Consider the following 19,173-nt stretch of genomic DNA (forward strand, 5'->3'; position numbering starts at 1 on the left):
TATATTGTCTATCTACACGGGAGCATCAAAGCTGAGAGTTTTCCTTCTCTTGCTTGCCTGCAGAAAGCAGCCACGGCAGTGCAACAAAAACCAAAGCCCACAGCCACAATCATGCCTACCCCTGTCTCACTTCAACTTTAAATTGGCCACCATCCCTGGTTCAGCTCCTATCGACGCCGTGCTCTCTGACTTGACTTGAGGGCCAGGAGCACCAGGAACAAGTTTGCAAAAATCAAATACAAAGCACACAAGTTAGGCAAAGCGCCTAAGTTAGAAGACAGCCAAAAGGGGGGGGGGAGAGTGTTTTGCCATGACATGGGCACCAGGAAGGGGAGTTGTGGGAGAAGGGCAGGCCCAGGTGTGCACCCCAGGATGCCCCAGTATCTAAGGCCAGCCTGGCTGAGCACAGTATGTAACACAAAGCACCTTTACAAACAAGACAGACTTCCCTATTGATTCCTGCATCCAGGTATTTATAAAAAAGAAAAACAGAACTGCGCCCCATAGCACCGGCAATATAGAAGAGTTTCGCTTCCCCTTTCCCCCCACCCCACCCTGCCCCCGATTCAGCAACCGAGGCCATTTATTTTCTTTCTTTTTTTAAAAAAAGGATGCCCATTGTCTTTAGCCGTCCCTGCAGTGCTGATAGTTGCCTGTAATCCAGTAGCAAATCTGCGCGTATTTGAGGGGAGTGATGCGAACGGCCACATTGAAATCCTGCGGGGAGCCGTTTGTGTCCACCCACTGGTGCCCGGAAAATATCCCAATGATCTTGCGCTCCCACTTGCGGCTCTGCCTCTTCCACATCCGTACGTAAACTCCCGAGCCGCTGGCGCCCGGCTGGGCGTCACACTGCTGGTACAAGAGGTCGTACGTTTCGTCTTTGACGTCGCAGAAGCGGTAGACCAGGTTCCCTGGCCGGTCGTTGTCATACCCCGAGAAGTGGATTCTCCCACCAGGCAGTTGCTTTGCGGCCGGGCTCACGCCAATCTTCATAAACTTCCGTTTGTGGGGTTTCTTGAGCTCCAAGAGGGCATAGTCGTAATCCATGCCAATGTCGTTGGCATTACCTTTGATCCACCCTTTGGGGACGTGAGTCCGTTTCACTCGGATCCACTGGAATTTCATCCTTTCCGGCTCAGGGGAGCTGCTGATGTTCGCCCCCTTGCTGCCATCTTTCAGCTTCGGCCGCAGGAACCCCACACGCAGTTTCCTGGCCCCTTTGACGTAGCTTTTGCCATCGTGGATGCAGTGGGCGGCCGTGAGGACATGCTTCTCGGCCACCAAAGTCCCGGTGCAGCCCGTGGACAACTTCACAGAAGTGGAAAAGGGGTAGTTGAGCAAGAAGTCCTTGCCGAAAATGCTGAACCTCGTGTCGTATCCGTAGATCTGCCTCTTGGCCCGAGATCTGCTCTGCGTCCCGGCGCTCCCACTGGTCAGAACGTAGATGCCGACTTCCGTCTCGGTTCGGGAGCCATTGGAGTACAAAGTTTCGTAGGACAAGTAATCCTTCACCTCCTCATAAGTAGGTAGTGGGGAACTCTTGTGGCAAGACGGGCTGCAAGACGAGACCACTTCCAGCTTAGCTTCGGCATCAAACTGTGGTTTGTCCAAATAAATGGTTGATTGTGGCAGAACGACGGGGACTCTGTAGGCTGGCCAGGTGGGCCTCCAATGAGAACTGGAAGGTAGAACACCGTTGATGGTCCACAGGAGTAAGAGAAGGCATGGTAGGCTAGCCATGGTGAACCCTGAGCTGTGAAAAGGAAGGAAGATGTTACTTATTTATCATTTATATATCATATTGTGATTTATTACAGAACATCAAAGTAGATCATAGAACAGTAGAGCTGGAAGGGACCCTGAGGGTCATAAAATCCAACCCCTTGCAATGCAGGATTCTCAACTAAACATCCAAGACAGATGGCCACCCAATCTCTGCTTAAAAACCTCCAGAGAAGGTGAGTCCACCATCTCCTAAGGGAGATCATTCTGCTGTTGAATAGCTCTCACTGTCAGAAAGTTTAGTCGGAATCTCCTTTCTTGTAACTTGAAGCCATTGTTTTGAGTCCTACCCTCCAGAGCAGGAGAAATCAAGTTGGTTCCCTCTTCCACGTAACAGCCCTTGAGATATTTCAAGGTGATTATCATATCTCCCCTTAGTCTCCCCTTTTTCTGGGAAACACACCCAGCTCCCTCAACCACCGAGATCCATGCATTGGTAACCTCAAGACTTGGTTACTACAAGATGGTTATTGAGACGGAGCTACTCTTGGGCCTCGTGTGGAGACTCCAGCTGGTGCAAAATGCCGGGGCGAGACTCCTGAGTGGAACAAACTACCTCCAACGCATAACTCCAGTGTTCAAAAGTCTACACTGCCTGTCCAGATACTACCAGGCCAGATTCATGGTTCTTGTAATTAATTTACTAGGCCCTTAACGATTTGGGTGGATACCTCAAGGCTCACCTAATCCCTGCCTGATCACTGGGGTCTTCAGGGGAGTCACTGTTTTGTGGCCCCGCATGGCTCCTATGCTCCACTCATTTCCAGCAGTATTGTGGGCCCAATTCTATGAAACTCCATTCCCAGTGACTAGCCCAAAGGAGTTCATAACTGAAATCCCCACTATCTCCAGATAGGGCTGAAGAGGTCAACCCTGCCTGGAGAGCTGTTGCCAGTAAGTATTGACAGTACTGGAGATGGCAGGGATGGAACCTGGGACCTTTTGCATGCAAAGCAGATGTACTGCGACTGAGCTATGTCTCTTCTGCAGTCCACACTGCATCCTAACTGGTCCTAACTTGTTAGCAAGAAGGATCCCACAGCTGAAACAAACAGACCTGAGACGAGAGATGCATGATCTTGTTTATTCTGCTCTTGAGGTCTAGGGGCTCCTTTCCTTCACAGTCGCAAGCGGTGAAGAAGTCCAATTAAATAGCGTAGCCTTTCAGATTTGCATTGGGGAAAACGGAGTGGATCTACTGTTGCAGCTAAATTGGACAGTGTGGGTGGGTGAGAATTGTAGACTAATAGCAGCCACCATTTTCCATGTTAAATTAAATCCCCCAGGAAACCCAGGGGAGCGTTCTTCCTCAGCTCGGATGATAAAAGCCACATCGTATGGTGTATTTGTAGATGACAGGCAGATTAAGTGAGGTCTCCAGTAGCAAAGAGCCGCAGGTACCACAACTGTGCCAAGGAAATATACAGGACTTTGGTTTATTTGAAAATTAGCCAGGCAGCTGAATCTCTGCAGGAGCCCAAGTGCTCCCTTGCGAGAGAGGAGGAGGGAAGGCCTGCCCGTTCCCGATAAGGGATTACTCAAACAAATCACAGTTATTAGACGCAGCTTATGCATATTTAAACCCGGCTGGGGTTAAACCAATAATGGCCGGAGCAGCTTAGCATCATTCTTGAAATGCCTCAAAGGAACAGAATACAACCGGCTCTTAGAGAAGGTGTCCGCAGCTGTGCGAGGGAGGAATGGTCCCTCCTAGCATTCACAAAGCAGCCCTCTGTGCTGCAACCCACAATCCAACCCCACACTGCCTTCAGTCTGCAGATAATCAGGTTACCTGCTGTACCTGGCCAGAGTCAGGCCACAGCTCTGCTACTGCCAGTCCTCAAAACTTCTCCAGATGGAGGCCAAGTGGGTGCATGCCTGCTTCTCTGGTTTGTTTTCTGTACCACATTTATTTCCTCCTGCTGCTGCAAGGAGCTCGGGATTCACCTCCAATTATTCCTCTTAACAACCCTGTGAGGTAGGCTGGACCAAGAGGTGATGACTAACTAAAGTCAAGAGATGAGGTCACTAACTAAGTGTTATTATTTGAGCCCTGGTGAAATATCTGTTTTGCAGGCTGCGCAGCACAAATCCACACAAATTATTTGATCCAGGTAACAACCTGGAGGGATGGGAGGCATAGCTAATGGCACAGAAGACAGAATCAGGGTTCAAAAAAGACCTTAACAGACTGGAGAACTGGGCCCAAGCTAACAGAATGAATTTCAACAGGGACAAATGTAAGGTTCTGCACTTAGAAACAGGAAGAAGCAGATGCACAAATATAAGATGGGGGACACCTGGCTTGTCAGTAGAACATGTGAAAAGGATCTAGGGATCTTGGTGGACCACAAGCTTAACATGAGTCAACAGTGTGATGCAGCAGCAAAAAAGCTAATGTTCTTGTTGTTGTTGTTTAGTCGTTTAGTCATGTCCGACTCTTCGTGACCCCATGGACCAGAGCACGCCAGGCACTCCTATGTTCTTCTAGACTCCATCAACAGAAGTCTAGTGCCCAGATCAAGGGTAGTAATACTACCACTTTATTCTGCCTTGGTCATACCACATCTGGAATACTATGTCCGGTTCTGGGCACCACAATTTAAGAAGGATGGTGACAAGCTGGAAAGTGCAGAGGAGGACAACCAAAATGATCAATGGCCTGGAAACCAAGCCTTATGAGGAGTGGTTGAAGGATCTGGATATGCTTAGCCTGGAAAAGAGGAGACTGAGAGGAGGTACGATGGACATCTTCAGATATCTCAAGGGCTGGTTTAGATGCTCCAGCTGGTGCAGAGGATGGCAGCCAGATTGATGATGGGGGCATGTGGCCAAGAACATGTGACGCCATTGTTAAAACATCTGCACTGGCTGCCTATCTACTACTGAGCCAAGTTCAAGGTCCTTGGAGGAATTTACAAAGCCCTGGACAACTAAAGTCTAGGGTACCTCAGAGACTGCCTGAACCCCGATATCCTGGTTTCTAGGTCGTCGGTTGTTTCCCAAGTTGGTGAGGCTAGTTTGACAACCACAAGGAACCAAGCCCTAAGCGCCACCAGCCTCCTCTTGCGGAATGGCTCTGCCAGCAGAGATTAAGCGGGCGCCTTCCGTGCCAACTTTTAAATGCCTGCTGAAAACATCAGGCTTATGCAGGCAATTAACACATCTTTCCATAACAGTTAGCCATTTCTGATTTTACCTTTCTACGTGGTTTGGTACTGTATGGCTTTAGATAAAATTCTTGTATGCTGCACTGGTATTTTTTTAATGAATAGCAAAACTTCAGGAGGCAACAGCTGGTGTGTTCATGTGCTTCGTTTCCCTGATCCAGGTGGCAGGACGGCATGGAAGGAGCTCTCTCTCAAAAAACAGAAGCAACACTCAAAGCATGCCTGTGGTGCATTGTATCCAACTGACTATGCAGCAGTCCTTCAGGGCAGATTACTAGGTGAGCCTGTTACAGCTGCACCTGCTTTTTTCCGTCAGCTTCTCCATCAAATCAAAAACAACAGAAACTTGCAAGAAAATGTGCTTCAAGAACTGTGCCTACCGATGGGAGTGGTTGGCATGTGTGTGTTTTCATCTGCTCGAATACTGTTGTTTTACCTGGCTTGCTAAGTTTGCTGCAAATCTCCCTCGCCTGTTGGCTTAGCTAGCTTGGCTGAATTAAAAGAAAGGGAGAGGAACGAAGAATATTCAGCTTCCCGTTTTTTTGCCTCTAGGCACTGTCATGTCCAGAAGATGTCACTGTCGCTGGAAAACACGACGGCATCAAGGGAACTGACTAGGGAACGCTCTGTATCAGATGGTACATCTGGCATATTTTTCTCTACAGGCCTTATTGCAGAGATAGATGAATGGTAATTTGGGGGTTTAGGGAAACCAAAAGGAGGAATACTGCATACTGAAGGTGTATAAAGGAACATCATCTTGCATAAAAAGTAGGGCAGGTTGGACAGTCTCCTCCTCCTCGCATAGCAAGAAGGGTTCCCTGATGATGACGACAACAACAACAACAACAATTTATTATTTATACCCTGCCCATCTGGCTGGGTTTCCCCAGCCACTCTGGGTGGCTTCCAACAAATTGACTTGCTATAAGTTAAGGACAGGCAGAGGAACACACTTCTTTGGGTATCCCATCATGGAATTTGGAATGTGGAATTTACAGCCCACCTATCTATGTTGACTTGGATGGGGTGTTTAAAATGGGACAGACAGATTCGTGGAGGACTGCTTTATCAATGGCTATTTGCTACATCCTTGGAGCTTTGATGTTCAGGGACAGGGAGTCTTTGCATTCCAGGTGGTGGGGGTGAAGAGTGGGGCAACAGCAGGAGAAATGGAAAGATAATGCTGTGTTAGAGCCGATGTGGTGTAGTGATGAGAGGGCTGGACTAGGACCTGGGAGATCAGGGTTCGAATTCCCACTACAGCCACGAAGCTCACTGGATGACCTTGGGTCAGTCACTTTCCCTCAACCTTTTCTACCCCACAGAATTGTTGTGAGGATGACATTGCGAGGGGGGGTGGACCCATATATCCCACATTGGGCTCCTTTGGAATATGGAATATGCATGTATTAATAATAATAATAGTTCATTTCCTCATCTTTTTCATATTTCTCTATTGGTACCATTACCTCATGCTACTTAATGATTAAGTTCCATCTTTCTTTCTTTTTGAAGCACGCACTGGGTAAATGAATTTTATTACAGTGGTACCTTGGGTTACATACGCTTCAGGTTACAGACTCTGCTAACCCAGAAATAGTACCTTGGGTTAAGAACTTTGCTTAAGGATGAGAACAGAAATCGCGCAGCGGTGGCACAGCAGCAGCGGGAGGCCCCATTAGCTAAAGTGGTGCTTCAGGTTAAGAACAGTTTCAGGTTAAGAACGGACCTCCAGAACGAATTAAGTACGTAACCAGAGGTACCACTGTATTATGGTCACAGACCAGTTCCGGCTCACTTACCATATCAGGAAAATCATAAAACACAACAGGAATACATTGAATTGCAATTGGGTATAACAGAGACTGGGGGACGCAGGTGGCGCTGTGGGTTAAAGCCTCAGCGCCTAGGACTTGCCGATCGAAAGGTCGGCGGTTCGAATCCCTGCGGCGGGGTGCGCTCCCGCTGCTCGGTCCCAGCGCCTGCCAACCTAGCAGTTCGAAAGCACCTCCGGGTGCAAGTAGATAAATAGGGACCGCTTACCAGCGGGAAGGTAAACGGCGTTTCCGTGTGCGGCTCTGGCTCGCCAGAGCAGCGATGTCACGCTGGCCACGTGACCCGGAAGTGTCTCCGGACAGCGCTGGCCCCTGGCCTCTTAAGTGAGATGGGCGCACAACCCCAGAGTCTGTCAAGACTGGCCCGTACGGGCAGGGGTACCTTTACCTTTACCTATAACAGAGACAATTCAGATATAGCGGCAGTTAAAAATATATATTAAATCTTGATCACTAAAAAATAACCTAAAAGTGCACTGGGTAAACTCTTACTTAAAACAACCACCGCTCCTGATTTTATTCCTTGGAAAAGGGTCAGAAACAGTCCTTTGACTGAATGAGTCCTGTAGAATCCAGCAAGGCCATTAGAATAGCCTACAGAGGGAACAGCATCCTGTTCTTACAGTGGCCAACTGGATGCTCTCGGAAAACCAGCAAGCAGGATTGAGCACAAGAGCACTTTAACCTCCTGTGGTTTCCAGCAACCGACATTCAAAAGCCTTGCTTCTTCTAGCTATGGGGGCCAAGCACAGCCATCATAGCTAAGAGCCACCAACAGCAAGGCAACATGGCTGTCTTCACCTCCTCCATCACTTTTTGGTGAGCTTATGTTTAGTAGGCTTCACAGGGCCGAAACCAGGGTTTCTGTCACCTGGGGCAAAGACCCAGTTTGTCACACACACCTCAAGTGTGTTTGCCTGTACACACACACACACCCGTCAAAACAATTGTTCATAAAGGGCCTAAAACGGAGTTTGAAAGAGGCTGGAGAAGACATAAGTCTCTCCAAAGAGTAAAATTGTCTCTGTGTGTATCTGGCTTTCATTCAACCTTAAGTAGATCTCATCAGAGAGTAATAGATCATTTGAGGAATTCTAAGAAGTATTATGGACGCGGGTGGTGCTGTGGCTTAAACCACAGAGCCTAGGACTTGCCGATCAGAAGGTCGGCGATTCGAATCCCCGCGACGGGGTGAGCTCCCGTTGCTCAGTCCCTGCTCCTGCCAACCTAGCAGTTTGAAAGCACGTCAAAGTGCAAGCAGATAAATAGGTACCGCTCCAGCGGGAAGGTAAACGGCGTTTGCGTGCACTGCTCTGGTTCGCCAGAAGCGGCTTAGTCATGCTGGCCACATGAACCGGAAGCTGTACGCCGGCTCCCTCAGCCAATAAAGCAAGATGAGTGCCGTAACCCCAGATTCGGTCATGGCTGGATCTAATGGTCAGGGGTCCCTTCACCTTTTAAAGAAATATTATGACTGTATGATATAAAAACAACAACAACAGAAACTGTGTAAATGATCAGGCACATACCAGAGAGTAAGCCCCATTGAACTCAGTGGGACTTACATCTGAGTAAAAATGCTTCAGATTGCAGTATAAGACTGCAGCATCTTTACACAGTTACCTGGGAGTAAGCTCCATTGCATTCAGTGGGACTTACTTCTGAGCACTAAAGACTTGCAGTTTAAGGCTCTAAAGCAGGGGTCAGCAAACTTTTTCAGCAGGGGACGAGTCCACTGTCCCTCAGACCTTGTTGGGGGCAGGACTATATTTTGGAAAAAATATATGAACGAATTCCTATGCCCCACAGATAACCCAGAGATGCATTTTAAATAAAATCACACATTCTCCTCATGTAAAAACACGCTGATTCCCAGACCGTCCGCAGCCAGATTTAGATGGTGATTGGACTGGATCCGGCCCCCAGGCCTTAGTTTGCCTACCCGTGCTCTAAAGAATAAAATAAAAGAATAAATACTCCACAAGTTTCCTTTAAAAATTGCTGGCTGCTGAACCATTGCAATTAAGGAATTTTAAGTGGATTGGTTACATTTTCATTCCAAATTACAGGAAGGGATAAATACAAAGTGCTCCGCATGTCAGCATCACATTTCTTTCATTGCAGGTATTTTATTTTCAGTATAAAGAGGACTCAGTGTTTGCAGCAGATTTTATGCAGCAGTGCCCTCTTTATATATTCACATGGTTTAAAAGTGTGTGTTGTCACTTAGATCCAAACACACACACACACACACAGAGAGAGAGAGAACACATAAGCAAGCAATACTCCCAAGTGCTTCTGTTTCCAAAAAGGACAGGAGGTGATGTTCTGATACCATAAACAGACGGGGAGGGGGTATGATCATTTTCCTGGTTTCCCTGCTTCTCCTAGATCAGGGACACTTTTAGACTCTGGAGCCCAAGGAGGAAGCCACTGGCAAGTTGGGAGCCTCAGTGGTTCCCATATAAAGGCTTCACCCAGGGCTGATGCTGAGAGCCAGTCTGGTGTAGTGGTTAAGAGCGGTAGTCTCGTAATCTGGGGAACCGGGTTCGCGTCTCCGCTCCTCCACATGCAGCTGCTGGGTGACCTTGGGCCAGTCACACTTCTCTGAAGTCTCTCAGCCCCACTCACCTCACAGAGTGTTTGTTGTGGGGGAGGAAGGGAAAGGAGAATGTTAGCCGCTTTGAGACTCCTGAAGGGGAGTGATAAAGCGGGATATCAAATCCAAACTCTTCTTCTCTTCTGAGACCCCAGCTGGCTCCCCCACTTAGCTATGGCCCTGGGCTCCAAAATACGGGTGGTTTCCTTCTCTCCTGCTTTTAAAGTTGGGAGGTGCCTGTCTTTTGTCATTCTTATAATTACACACCGGAGCATGAGGGCAAGTTTAGAGAAAGGCCACAGCCTATGCAGGGTGTCTAATGGCCACGTCTCCATCCCACCCGCCTTCCCACCATAGATCAAACTAGGTTCTAGCCATAGCTGTCAACTTTTCCCTTTTCTTGCGAGGAATCCTATTCGGAATAAAGGAATTTCCCTTTAAAAAAGGGAAACGTTGACAGCTATAGTTCTAGTGCATTAGTGTTACTGAAGGCTGGATCAGAGGTGGCATTAGATGGGTCAAAAATTACTTTGGTCAATTGAGAGGTCAATGACCGTCAACTTTGGGTCAAGTCATTAAGGCACAGGGCACAGGTGTACTGGAACCCTAGGAAAGCACAGGCAGCCATGTTAATTACCAAAAAAAAGTAGCCTTCTGGAAAACTCTAGCATCTGCTCTCTGCACAGAAAATGATGCCAGATCATGGAGACCTCTTATTCTCACAGCAGTGGACTCGGGGGGTAGTTTCCATTCCCTGCCACTTGCCATCTATACCACTGCGATGGCTACTGGAGCGGGTTTACTTCCTGTTTCCTGCCGAACCATTTCCTCTTCCTGTTCAGAGATGCCTGCAGTTGCAATACCTGGCCAGCAGGGGATGCTAGGCAGTGAAGCTGACCCTGGAAGCCACTTCTCCTATAAAAGGGTGTGTTTGTGCACATGTAACCGCAACCCTGATTTCTGCAGAGTTGGGGATCCCCACACCTGCCATTGCGAAGAGACGCAGTAAAGCACTTACACAAAAGCAGCTTCCCCCAAATTACCCCTCACCCTCCCAAAAAAGTTATTGGTGGCACTCTTCACTCTTGCAACTGAAAAGGTTTAGAATAAATGGTTAGAGGTACCCGTGGGAACTTAACCTTACCCCTCACCTCCATCAGTGGAGGTAAGCCCACAAAACTATTATTTATTTTATTTCATAATAGTTATACACTGCTTGATTGAAAAACCAACCCTCAAAGTGACAAAGAGAAAAACCAATAAACTCAGAACTAAAAGCAGTTACCTATTTATTTATTTTTTAAAAACTTAAAATCAGCAACCAACCAAAAACAAACTGAAACACACAGAGATGGAAAGAAGATAAAAGTCCGTACCAGAGAAGAATGGCAGATCAAGTTGATGGCTAAAATAACCAGAAGAATCAGAAATCAGGAAGACCAAAATTTTAATAAGGAATGGAGGAAATTTAGAACTTATCTTAATTGTAAACAGTTAAAATCTTTAGTAGGATTGGAATATCACTTATAGTTGAATGGTGAATTTTGGACATAGTGGAGAGGTGAAAGATCTAGATTACAGTGGTGCCTCGCAAGACAAAATTAATTCGTTCCGCAAGTCTCTTCGTCTTGCGGTTTTTTCGTCTTGCGATGCACGGTTTCCCATAGGAATGCATTGAAAATCAATTAATGCGTTCCTAGGGAAACCGCCTTCAGACCAGGTCCGGGGACAGTCTGTCCCCGGACCTCTTCTGAAGGCTGGGGGGCGGGGACAAGGGCTTTTCTTCCCACCCCCAGCATTTTAAAAAACCTGCGACAGCGGAGGACTTCTCCGCTGTCCAGGGCGATTTAAAAGCCCCTGGGAAGGCAGGCAGGGGGGACAAAGACTTTCGCCCCCCGCCCGCCTTCAGAAGGTGTTCCCGCCCCCCGCCCGGCTTCGCAGCAGCGCTACGAAGCCCGGCGGCTGGGGCAGGTGTTCCCGCCCCCCCCTGCTTCGGAGCAGCGTTCCGAAGCGGGGTGGCTGGGGCAGGTGTTCCCGCCCCCCCGCCCGGCTTCGCAGCAGCGCTACGAAGCCCGGCGGCTGGGGCAGGTGTTCCCGCCCCCCCACCCCGCTTCGGAGCAGCGTACCGAAGCGGGGTGGCTGGGGCAGGTGTTCCCGCCCCCCGCCCGGCTTCGCAGCAGCGCTACGAAGCCCAGCGGCTGGGGCAGGTGTCCGGGATCTCTTTTGAAGCAAGCGGCTGCGGAGAGACGCGATCTCCCCGCAGCCGCTTGCTTCAAAAGAGGTCCGGGATCTCTTTTGAAGCAAGCGGCTGCGGAGAGACGCGATCTCCCCGCAGCCGCTTGCTTCAAAAGAGGTCCGGGATCTCTTTTGAAGCAAGCGGCTGCGGAGAGAAGCGATCTCCCCGCAGCCGCTTGCTTCAAAAGAGGTCCGGGGGCAGCGGGAAGAGCTGCCCCCGGACCTCTTTTGAAGCAAGGGGCGGTGGGGAGAAGCGATCTCCCCGCCGCCCCTTGCTTCAAAAGAGAAGACCCGCTGTCCCCGGGGCAAGCTTCGTTTTGCGAAGCAAGCCCATAGGGAAATTCGTCTTGCGAGGCAACTCGAAAACGAAAAAACCTTTCGTTTTGCGAGTTTTTCGTCTCGCGAGGCGTTCGTCTTGCGGGGTACCACTGTATATTAAAAGATGCAGGAGGAAATGTTTAACAATAGGACCCACCAAAGGGAGGAGGGAATTGCAAGAGATTCCTTGAAATCTTATTTTTATGTTGTATGTTGGATATGTGACTGTAAAATTCTAATCTGAAAAACCAAATAAATAAATTTTATAAAAAGAGAGAAAAGAAACATACACCAACATTCTACCTGTGCAGGTACAGCAATTATTGTGCAAACCTGAACACATCTGCTTAGAGAAAGCCCAATAAAATTACCACTAAAAACAGCTACATTGAAAAAAATTAAAACCAGCAACCAATAAAAAACAAATTGAAACATGCACCGATATCCTACCTATAGCAATTACCGTATTTTTTGCTCTATAAGACTCACTTTTTCCCTCCTAAAAAGTAAGGGGGAACGTGTGTGCATCTTATGGAGCGAATGCAGGCTGCGCAGCTATCCCAGAAGCCAGAACAGCAAGAGGGATCGCTGCTTTCACTGTGCAGCAATCCCTCTTGCTGTTCTGGCTTCTGAGATTCACAATATATTTTTTCTTATTTTCCTCCTCCAAAAACTAGGTGCGTCTTGTGATCTGGTGTGTCTTATAGAGCAAAAAATACGGTGCTGTGCAAACCTAAACATGCCTGCTGAGAGAAGCTGATCCTGTTGAGTTAACTGGGTCTTGCTTCTAGCAGATACAGTAGTGCAGCCTTCCCATCCCACAGACCTGGAGAGAGAAGGCCTCCTGTTTTTGGAAAGCTGTTTCTCCTGCTCACGGGAGACTTCAGTTGGATAATTTGCTTTATTTCTTGTGGCAGGCAATTTGGGTGTTCTTTGACCACATGGAATACTTGACTTACATCTGGATGAGATACAAGCAGCCTTTTTCACTTCTCAGGAATATGTCATGGAAAGCACATGGCCTCTTTTCCCCCCTACCTACAAACTCACTCTCTCTACGGCATGAATCACCTTTGCAGTAAGGACATCCATTCTAAATGCCTTGTTTTGGTTTGCTTTTTTAATGAAGGTCACTATTTAGGAGGTGTTTCTTCAATCCTGCTAATTAGAATATGTTCCTGCAATGTACAGGGTTTTTTGGGGGGGGAGGAGGGGGGGAACTGCGAGAAGAATAGTCTCCATTACATTTTGAAATGAAGATAGTTTTTTCCACAGGGCAAGGAGCCAGAATGATTAACAAGGAGAAGGGGGGGGCAGTGAAAGGGGAGGAGGCGGGAAGGCAGAGTGTCGTTAAACAAATTATTATACAGTGGTACCTCGGGTTAAGAACTTAATTCGTTCTGAAGGTCCATTCTTAACCTGAAACTTTTCTTAACCTGAAGCACCACTTTAGCTAATGGGGCCTCCCGCTGCTGCCACGCCATGATTTCTGTTCTCATCCTGAAGCAAAGTTCTTAACCCAAGGTACTATTTCTGGGTTAGCGGAGTCTGTAACCTGAAGCGTCTGTAACCCGAGGTACCACTGTACACACACACACACACACACACACACAAAAGCTACGTATGTTGGGACACAGCCTGTCGGAGATGCTGTGTTTCTTGAGCCTGTTCTTTCCTAAATCCCTGCTAATTTGAGGGTTACGAGAGAAGACATGCTGGAAAATCTGAACCAGGTCGCCAGAGCGTCCAGGGCCAGGGTACCTGCCAACGCATACAGTAGACACAGCAGGTACGCTGGCAAGCTGGCCGGAGTGCAGCCCCGCGCCAAAGTAATAGGATCATTGTGTGATTTGGTTACCAGCTGGCAAAGTTAGTTTAAGAATTACCGGGTCTGGCTCGCCTACATCCCCACTCTGCACACACACACCCCACACACTTAAAAAAAGGAATTTGGATTTCTTGACTATGCTATGCAGCCCACGGAGCTGTCCTCCTGGCCCCTGTTCTCTCATTCCCAAGTTCCTTTTGGGGAAAGGTTCTAATGCAGCCTCAGAACATCTGCCGGCATGCAGCAGGTCCTCAGGTTCAATCCCCAGCATCTCCAGTTACGGCAGGGAGAGTTCCCTGCTGGGATAGATCTATATACCAGTGGCAGCTTCCTATGTTCCTATGCTTAAGTTGCAGGATCATAGAATGGTGGGTTTTGGAAGGGACCCCTGAGGCTCATCTAATCCAACCCCCCGGCCATGCAGGAATCTTTTGCCCAACATGGGTACCAGTAGCAGAAAGCCAACAGAGCGCAGTGAACCGAGTGCTGGACTGGCAGGAGAGAACTTAGTGGCTCCCCTCCACTGTGGGAAGCGGGGAGAGGCAAACAGTATTGAAAGAGGCTTCATGCGTGAATGTTTAAATAATTATCTAGGGGATAAGGGTTCATCAATAAAGACCTGGTTATGTTTAGAATGATACCGCATAGGGAAATGTTCCCTGATACCAAGATGAGGGATTCTATGGAATGCAGATAGAGAGAATTGAAAAGAATAATGATCTGTTGTGACCTTGACGGAAGCGTACAATAGACGCGCCTTCTTGTGTTTTGGCTCATTTTCCTCTCTTTTTCTTTTTTCCCTTCCCCCCTCTCCTCCTCCTTTCCTTTTTCTTTTATCCTTTTTCTTTCCCATAATGGCTTATGTTCTATGCCATGTACTTAGATTTTTTTGTAGTTTTTTTTTAGCTCTTTCCATTATTATTAAGGATTTTTCTTTTGTAATTTTGGTTGTTTATACTTATCTGTATTTGTTTAAAGCAAAATTGAAAAAAGGAAAGGAAGAGGCTTCAAGCTTAGCTGCCCCATCATGAGCACAAATCATCATGAATATACAATACAAAGCAAGACTGGAATGGCTCTTTGGGCTGCCTATGGCATTTTCTTAGATTTTCGAAAACGTGTCCCCAAAGAGACTGGGGATCTCTCTCCTGCTACCTGGCACAGGGAGATCACCTCTCCTGTCCCTCCCAGCCCCTTGCCAACACCCATCTGATGTCTGTACAGTGGTTCCCAAGGGGGACAGTATTACCCCCTGGGGGGCGGTGGTATTACCTAGGTGGGTGCTAAGAGGCAAGAGTGCGGTTGCTGGAGGAGTAAATGACCATCATTTGTAAAGCTGGTATCACTGGATCAAGATTCATTTGTTGAATGAATTAAACTACCGGTAAATAGTTTTAACTGGATTTTGAGTGCATGTGCAATTCATTGTTACTGTTTTGGATTTCAAAGCAAATTTCCTTCGTTGAATTTTTATTCAGAATTCATTGGGGGCCAGGGCAGCTCAGTTGGCAGAGCAAGATGCTCTTGATCTCAGAGTTGTGGGTCCAGGCCCCACATTGGCCAAAAGATTCCTACATTGCAGAGGTTTGGGTTAGATGACCCTTCTGGTCTCTTCCAACTCTATTATTCTATGACTCTATAATTCTATGGTTTTATTGTGCTATTATCCTTCCCAGTGCAAACCACTATTTTGAATAATGCTTTTTATAGGGTAGGGGGCACTGAGGATAAGTTTATGGAGCCAAGGGGTCAGTGGCCTGGAAAAGGTTGGGAACCACTGCAGGAGACGAATGAAGAGCTTTCATACAGGCTTCTACATTTACTTGGGAGCCCTGGTCATGCAAGACTCCCCGTTGCGCAAAGCAGTCTGGGAACTATAGTTTAACAAAGGTGCTGGAAATGGTGGCTCTGTGTGGGGTAAACTGTCCTTCCCAGGAGTCTTTCAGGGGAAGCAATGTGCTTTAAGGGTCCTTTAAATGCATGCACCCTATGACTGCAGCCAACTCTCTTTCAGACTTTGCCAAAAATGCAGAGGCGAGAGGGGTGGGACTGGTCAGGTCTGCAGGGCAACTTCACTCTCCTTTCTTGAAATATCAGCCTTTCGCTAACTGTAAGCTAAAAGGGAGATATGGCTCATGCAGTTGTTTCATCAAGACACACTTGCCAATAGCCCAGGATCACATCATGCCAAAACAGTGCCCACACGACTTTGGGTGCCAGTCACTCTGGGAAAAGGATGGGTTTTTATAGGCTTTCGCACAGCAGATTTATGCAGCTGAGGCTGCAATCTCATGACGTTGCATGTGCAAGCTAGAGAGATCCTTCCCCACCATTGTACTGTATTTATATGAATTCCAAGAGACTTTGAAAGTCGTTCCAGGATACCGAAGCCCAACTATTTCACAACGAAGAGAAACTTTTTACAGCTGGTGGAAATAAGCGAGTATCTCCTGGGTGTCACCCAAGAAAGCAAGTATGATATTAATCAGCTGTTTTCATGTGAGCCTGTGTGCGCGCACATAGGCATTCTGTGCTGGAGTTTCCAAAAATATGCATTGACTATAATGTCCAACTAGGGCATGACTTTCATTACCTCATTAAAGCATGGATTACAATAGCTGGACATTTGCTTCCAGTCAGTGTTGCTTCTGTAATCATCAATCAGAATCCAAGAACAAAGAAAAGCCGGTCTATTTTTCCATCTGTTTTCAGGCAGGCTGAATTGAGAAAATGCAGGGGCAGCCCAGATTGGGTGTGCTCGCATGCATGTAGATAAGAAGTTAAACATTAATTGCTTTCCAAAGGCATAGCTTGATAGAATACTCTTTGAAAGTATCCAAATAAAACCAAGGCAAGGGCAAGCAAAATGAAGTCCATGCGTGGACTTGCCTTGTGTTCTTGGAATTCCTCAAACCACACACACGCACAAAGTTTCTTTCTGATAACTGCTTGCCAGGGAATGTTAGTGTTTATACTAAAAGGGCAAACTGGCTCAGTTTCACAGGCACACATAATAAACACATGCCCATCGCCACCCAAATTTATTTACACGTTGGACCCTTTGGTCTTGTTCTCACAAACGGCAAATGAGGTGTTAGATCAGCTTCTGGACTGCACATGAATAAATGTTCCTGCAGACAGAGAGAGGAATATAGAATTCCCTGCACATAGAAATCCAGTTGTCAAAGGCAGCTGAGCTAGACCCCCTTCTCCCTGGTCTCTAGGAGAATGGCCGTGTCTGCAATCTGAACTCCAAAGGACTTACTTCCCCACCAGCCACCAGTGAAATCTCAGGCCTAAGAGCTGCTTCAGAAGTGACAATGACACAGAGGGGGACAGAAAGCACAAACTCTCCGGTGCTTTCTGTTTCTTTGCCTCTCTTGTCCTTTTCCAAAATGGAACACTTGGGAGAGGCTCTAGCTGAGGGGTGTGGAACCCTTTACAGAGAGACGCATTCCCCTCCAGGCAACCTTATGAGAGCCACATGCCCATGGTGGTCAAAACACAGGCGGAAGTGGAAGGAATGTTGGATGGCAATGCCACCTTTGTGCAGTAGCAACACAGCATGCACATTTGTTCGGCCCAAGCTGATGCCCTCCAGAGTGCAACTTCCACCAGTCCCAGTCGTGTTGCCTGCAGCCCAAAGCATCTGGAAAGCACCAAGTCGAGGAAGGACACCATCCCATGTAACACTTGCACAAATGTCTTCTTTTGCTGAGTTATAGTGGCTCAGTGTAATCATGTCAAAAGAGGTCCTTGCAAAACTTCCCCACGTGGCCTGCATATTTTTCTCTTAACAGACCTTATCTCTATACTGGAGAAAAATGTACTTCTTGTAAAACAAACACACACACACAGCACCCCAAAACCACATTCACAGCAGGCACTGCAAAAGGTGCCAAGTTGGTCGCTATAAAATAACCTGGAGAAGCTACGCTTTGCCCACAGCACAAAGTCGGCGTGGTTTAATTTGCTGCTGCCTTATCAAACCTCTTTTGTTTTCTTCCAGCCTACCTTACAGGACTGTTGTGGAATTACATGAGACTACTTAAGCAAGTAGGGCTACAGGGATTTTGCACAGCAGGAAGAACTGCAGATGAAAGGATGGGCAATTGGGGAGGCAGGGGAGAGGGAGGGAGGGAGGGAGGGAGGGAGGGAGGGAGGGAGGGAGAGAGAGAGAGAGAGAGAGAGAGAGAGAGAGAGAGAGGAGAAGCTGCAGCTCCTGCCTCCACTCCCAATTCACTACCAAATTAAAAAGTACAAGGGGAGTATCCATGATGTGACTTAGCAACCGTACGTAAGAGGCACTTAGGTCTCACCGCAGAATAACCACAACTAGACCACCGGAGGATAACCACAACTGGGGGGGGGGGAGAGACTGTGGCTTAGCGGTACAGCACATGGGCTCAGCATACAGAAGCTTCCAGGTTCAATCCCCAGGATCTCCGAATAAGGCTGGAAAATACTTTTGCCTGAAACTCTGGATAACTGTTGCCAGGCAGTGTAATCCAAGTTCCACACACTTTCCCTGCAAGAAGCATAGCCCATGGTCAGGAAAGACAGAAGTCCTAGTCCAGCGATATCTGGCACATATGGAACCGTCATCCTTAGGACGTGGTGGACTCTCTTTCCTCAGAGAATGGATGGTCATGGATGCTTTAGCTGAGATTCCTGCATTGCAAGGGGGTCGCACTAGATGGTCCTTTGAGGTCCTTCCAACTCTACAATTCTGTGTTAGTAGAGAGGACAGAACATGATAGACCCCATAATTCAATAATTCGGTATGCAGGGACTGAGGGGGGAAATTGCTAAGCCCCGGAGCGTGCCTCAAAGGGTGGTGTTGCAACAGTGGTGGACGCAAAACAATTTAAAGAGATGGCTGGTCCGTGGGAATTTGGGAGGGTCCAAAGAGATTAGGCAAACAGCAAGTAGGAGAAAGTTTTCAAATCTTCTAAGAAGAGTTAGTTAGAATCAAGATCACTTGTCCTTGGTCTGTGCTTTGTACAGTTATGAAGGAATATAGGAAACACAAGAGTCATGCCATTGGACTGTCTAGCTCAGTATTGTCTACATGGACTGGCAGCAGTTTTAAGCCAGGGTTTCTCCAATAAGATAAGACCAGGGTTAGGGTTAGGTGTTGAACTTGGAAGCTTCCGTATACAAGGCAGATGCTCTACCCTTGAGTTACAGCCCCTCTCCACAATATGTTAAGTACAGAATAGGGAATCAGAATAGAGATAGGGAATCAAAGTTCAGGTAAACAAGAAAAAGGTAAAGGAGACAGGTACCACCCCAAAGAGTTTAAATTTTAAAAAAACAACAGGTTTTTGTTTCATCTCTTCGACTTGCCCAAGTCCCAAACATTTCACATGGCTCCCAGGAAGAGTAGCCATCCCAACA

The 19,173-nt window shown here is 47.5% G+C and overlaps 1 protein-coding gene across 4 annotated transcripts in view; it reads right to left on the reverse strand.

Annotated features, from left to right (window-relative positions):
* Nucleotides 1-606: 606 nt before the first annotated feature.
* PRSS23 (serine protease 23) overlaps nucleotides 607-19,173 on the reverse strand; it is a 29,597-nt gene continuing 11,030 nt past the window's right edge. For 3 of the 4 annotated variants that reach the window (XM_081909994.1, XM_081909996.1, XM_081909995.1), the window contains exon 2: nucleotides 607-1,756. In XM_081909994.1, the coding sequence (XP_081766120.1) occupies nucleotides 625-1,756 (1,132 nt within the window). In that variant the 3' untranslated portion in view covers nucleotides 607-624. Of the gene's footprint in view, nucleotides 1,757-18,092; nucleotides 18,191-19,173 lie in introns of those variants that run through there. The other variant, XM_081909993.1, reaches the window with a different exon arrangement.

The sequence above is a fragment of the Podarcis melisellensis genome, assembly GCF_964234715.1.
Source record: "Podarcis melisellensis genome assembly, chromosome: 4".
Taxonomy (NCBI): domain Eukaryota; kingdom Metazoa; phylum Chordata; class Lepidosauria; order Squamata; family Lacertidae; genus Podarcis; species Podarcis melisellensis.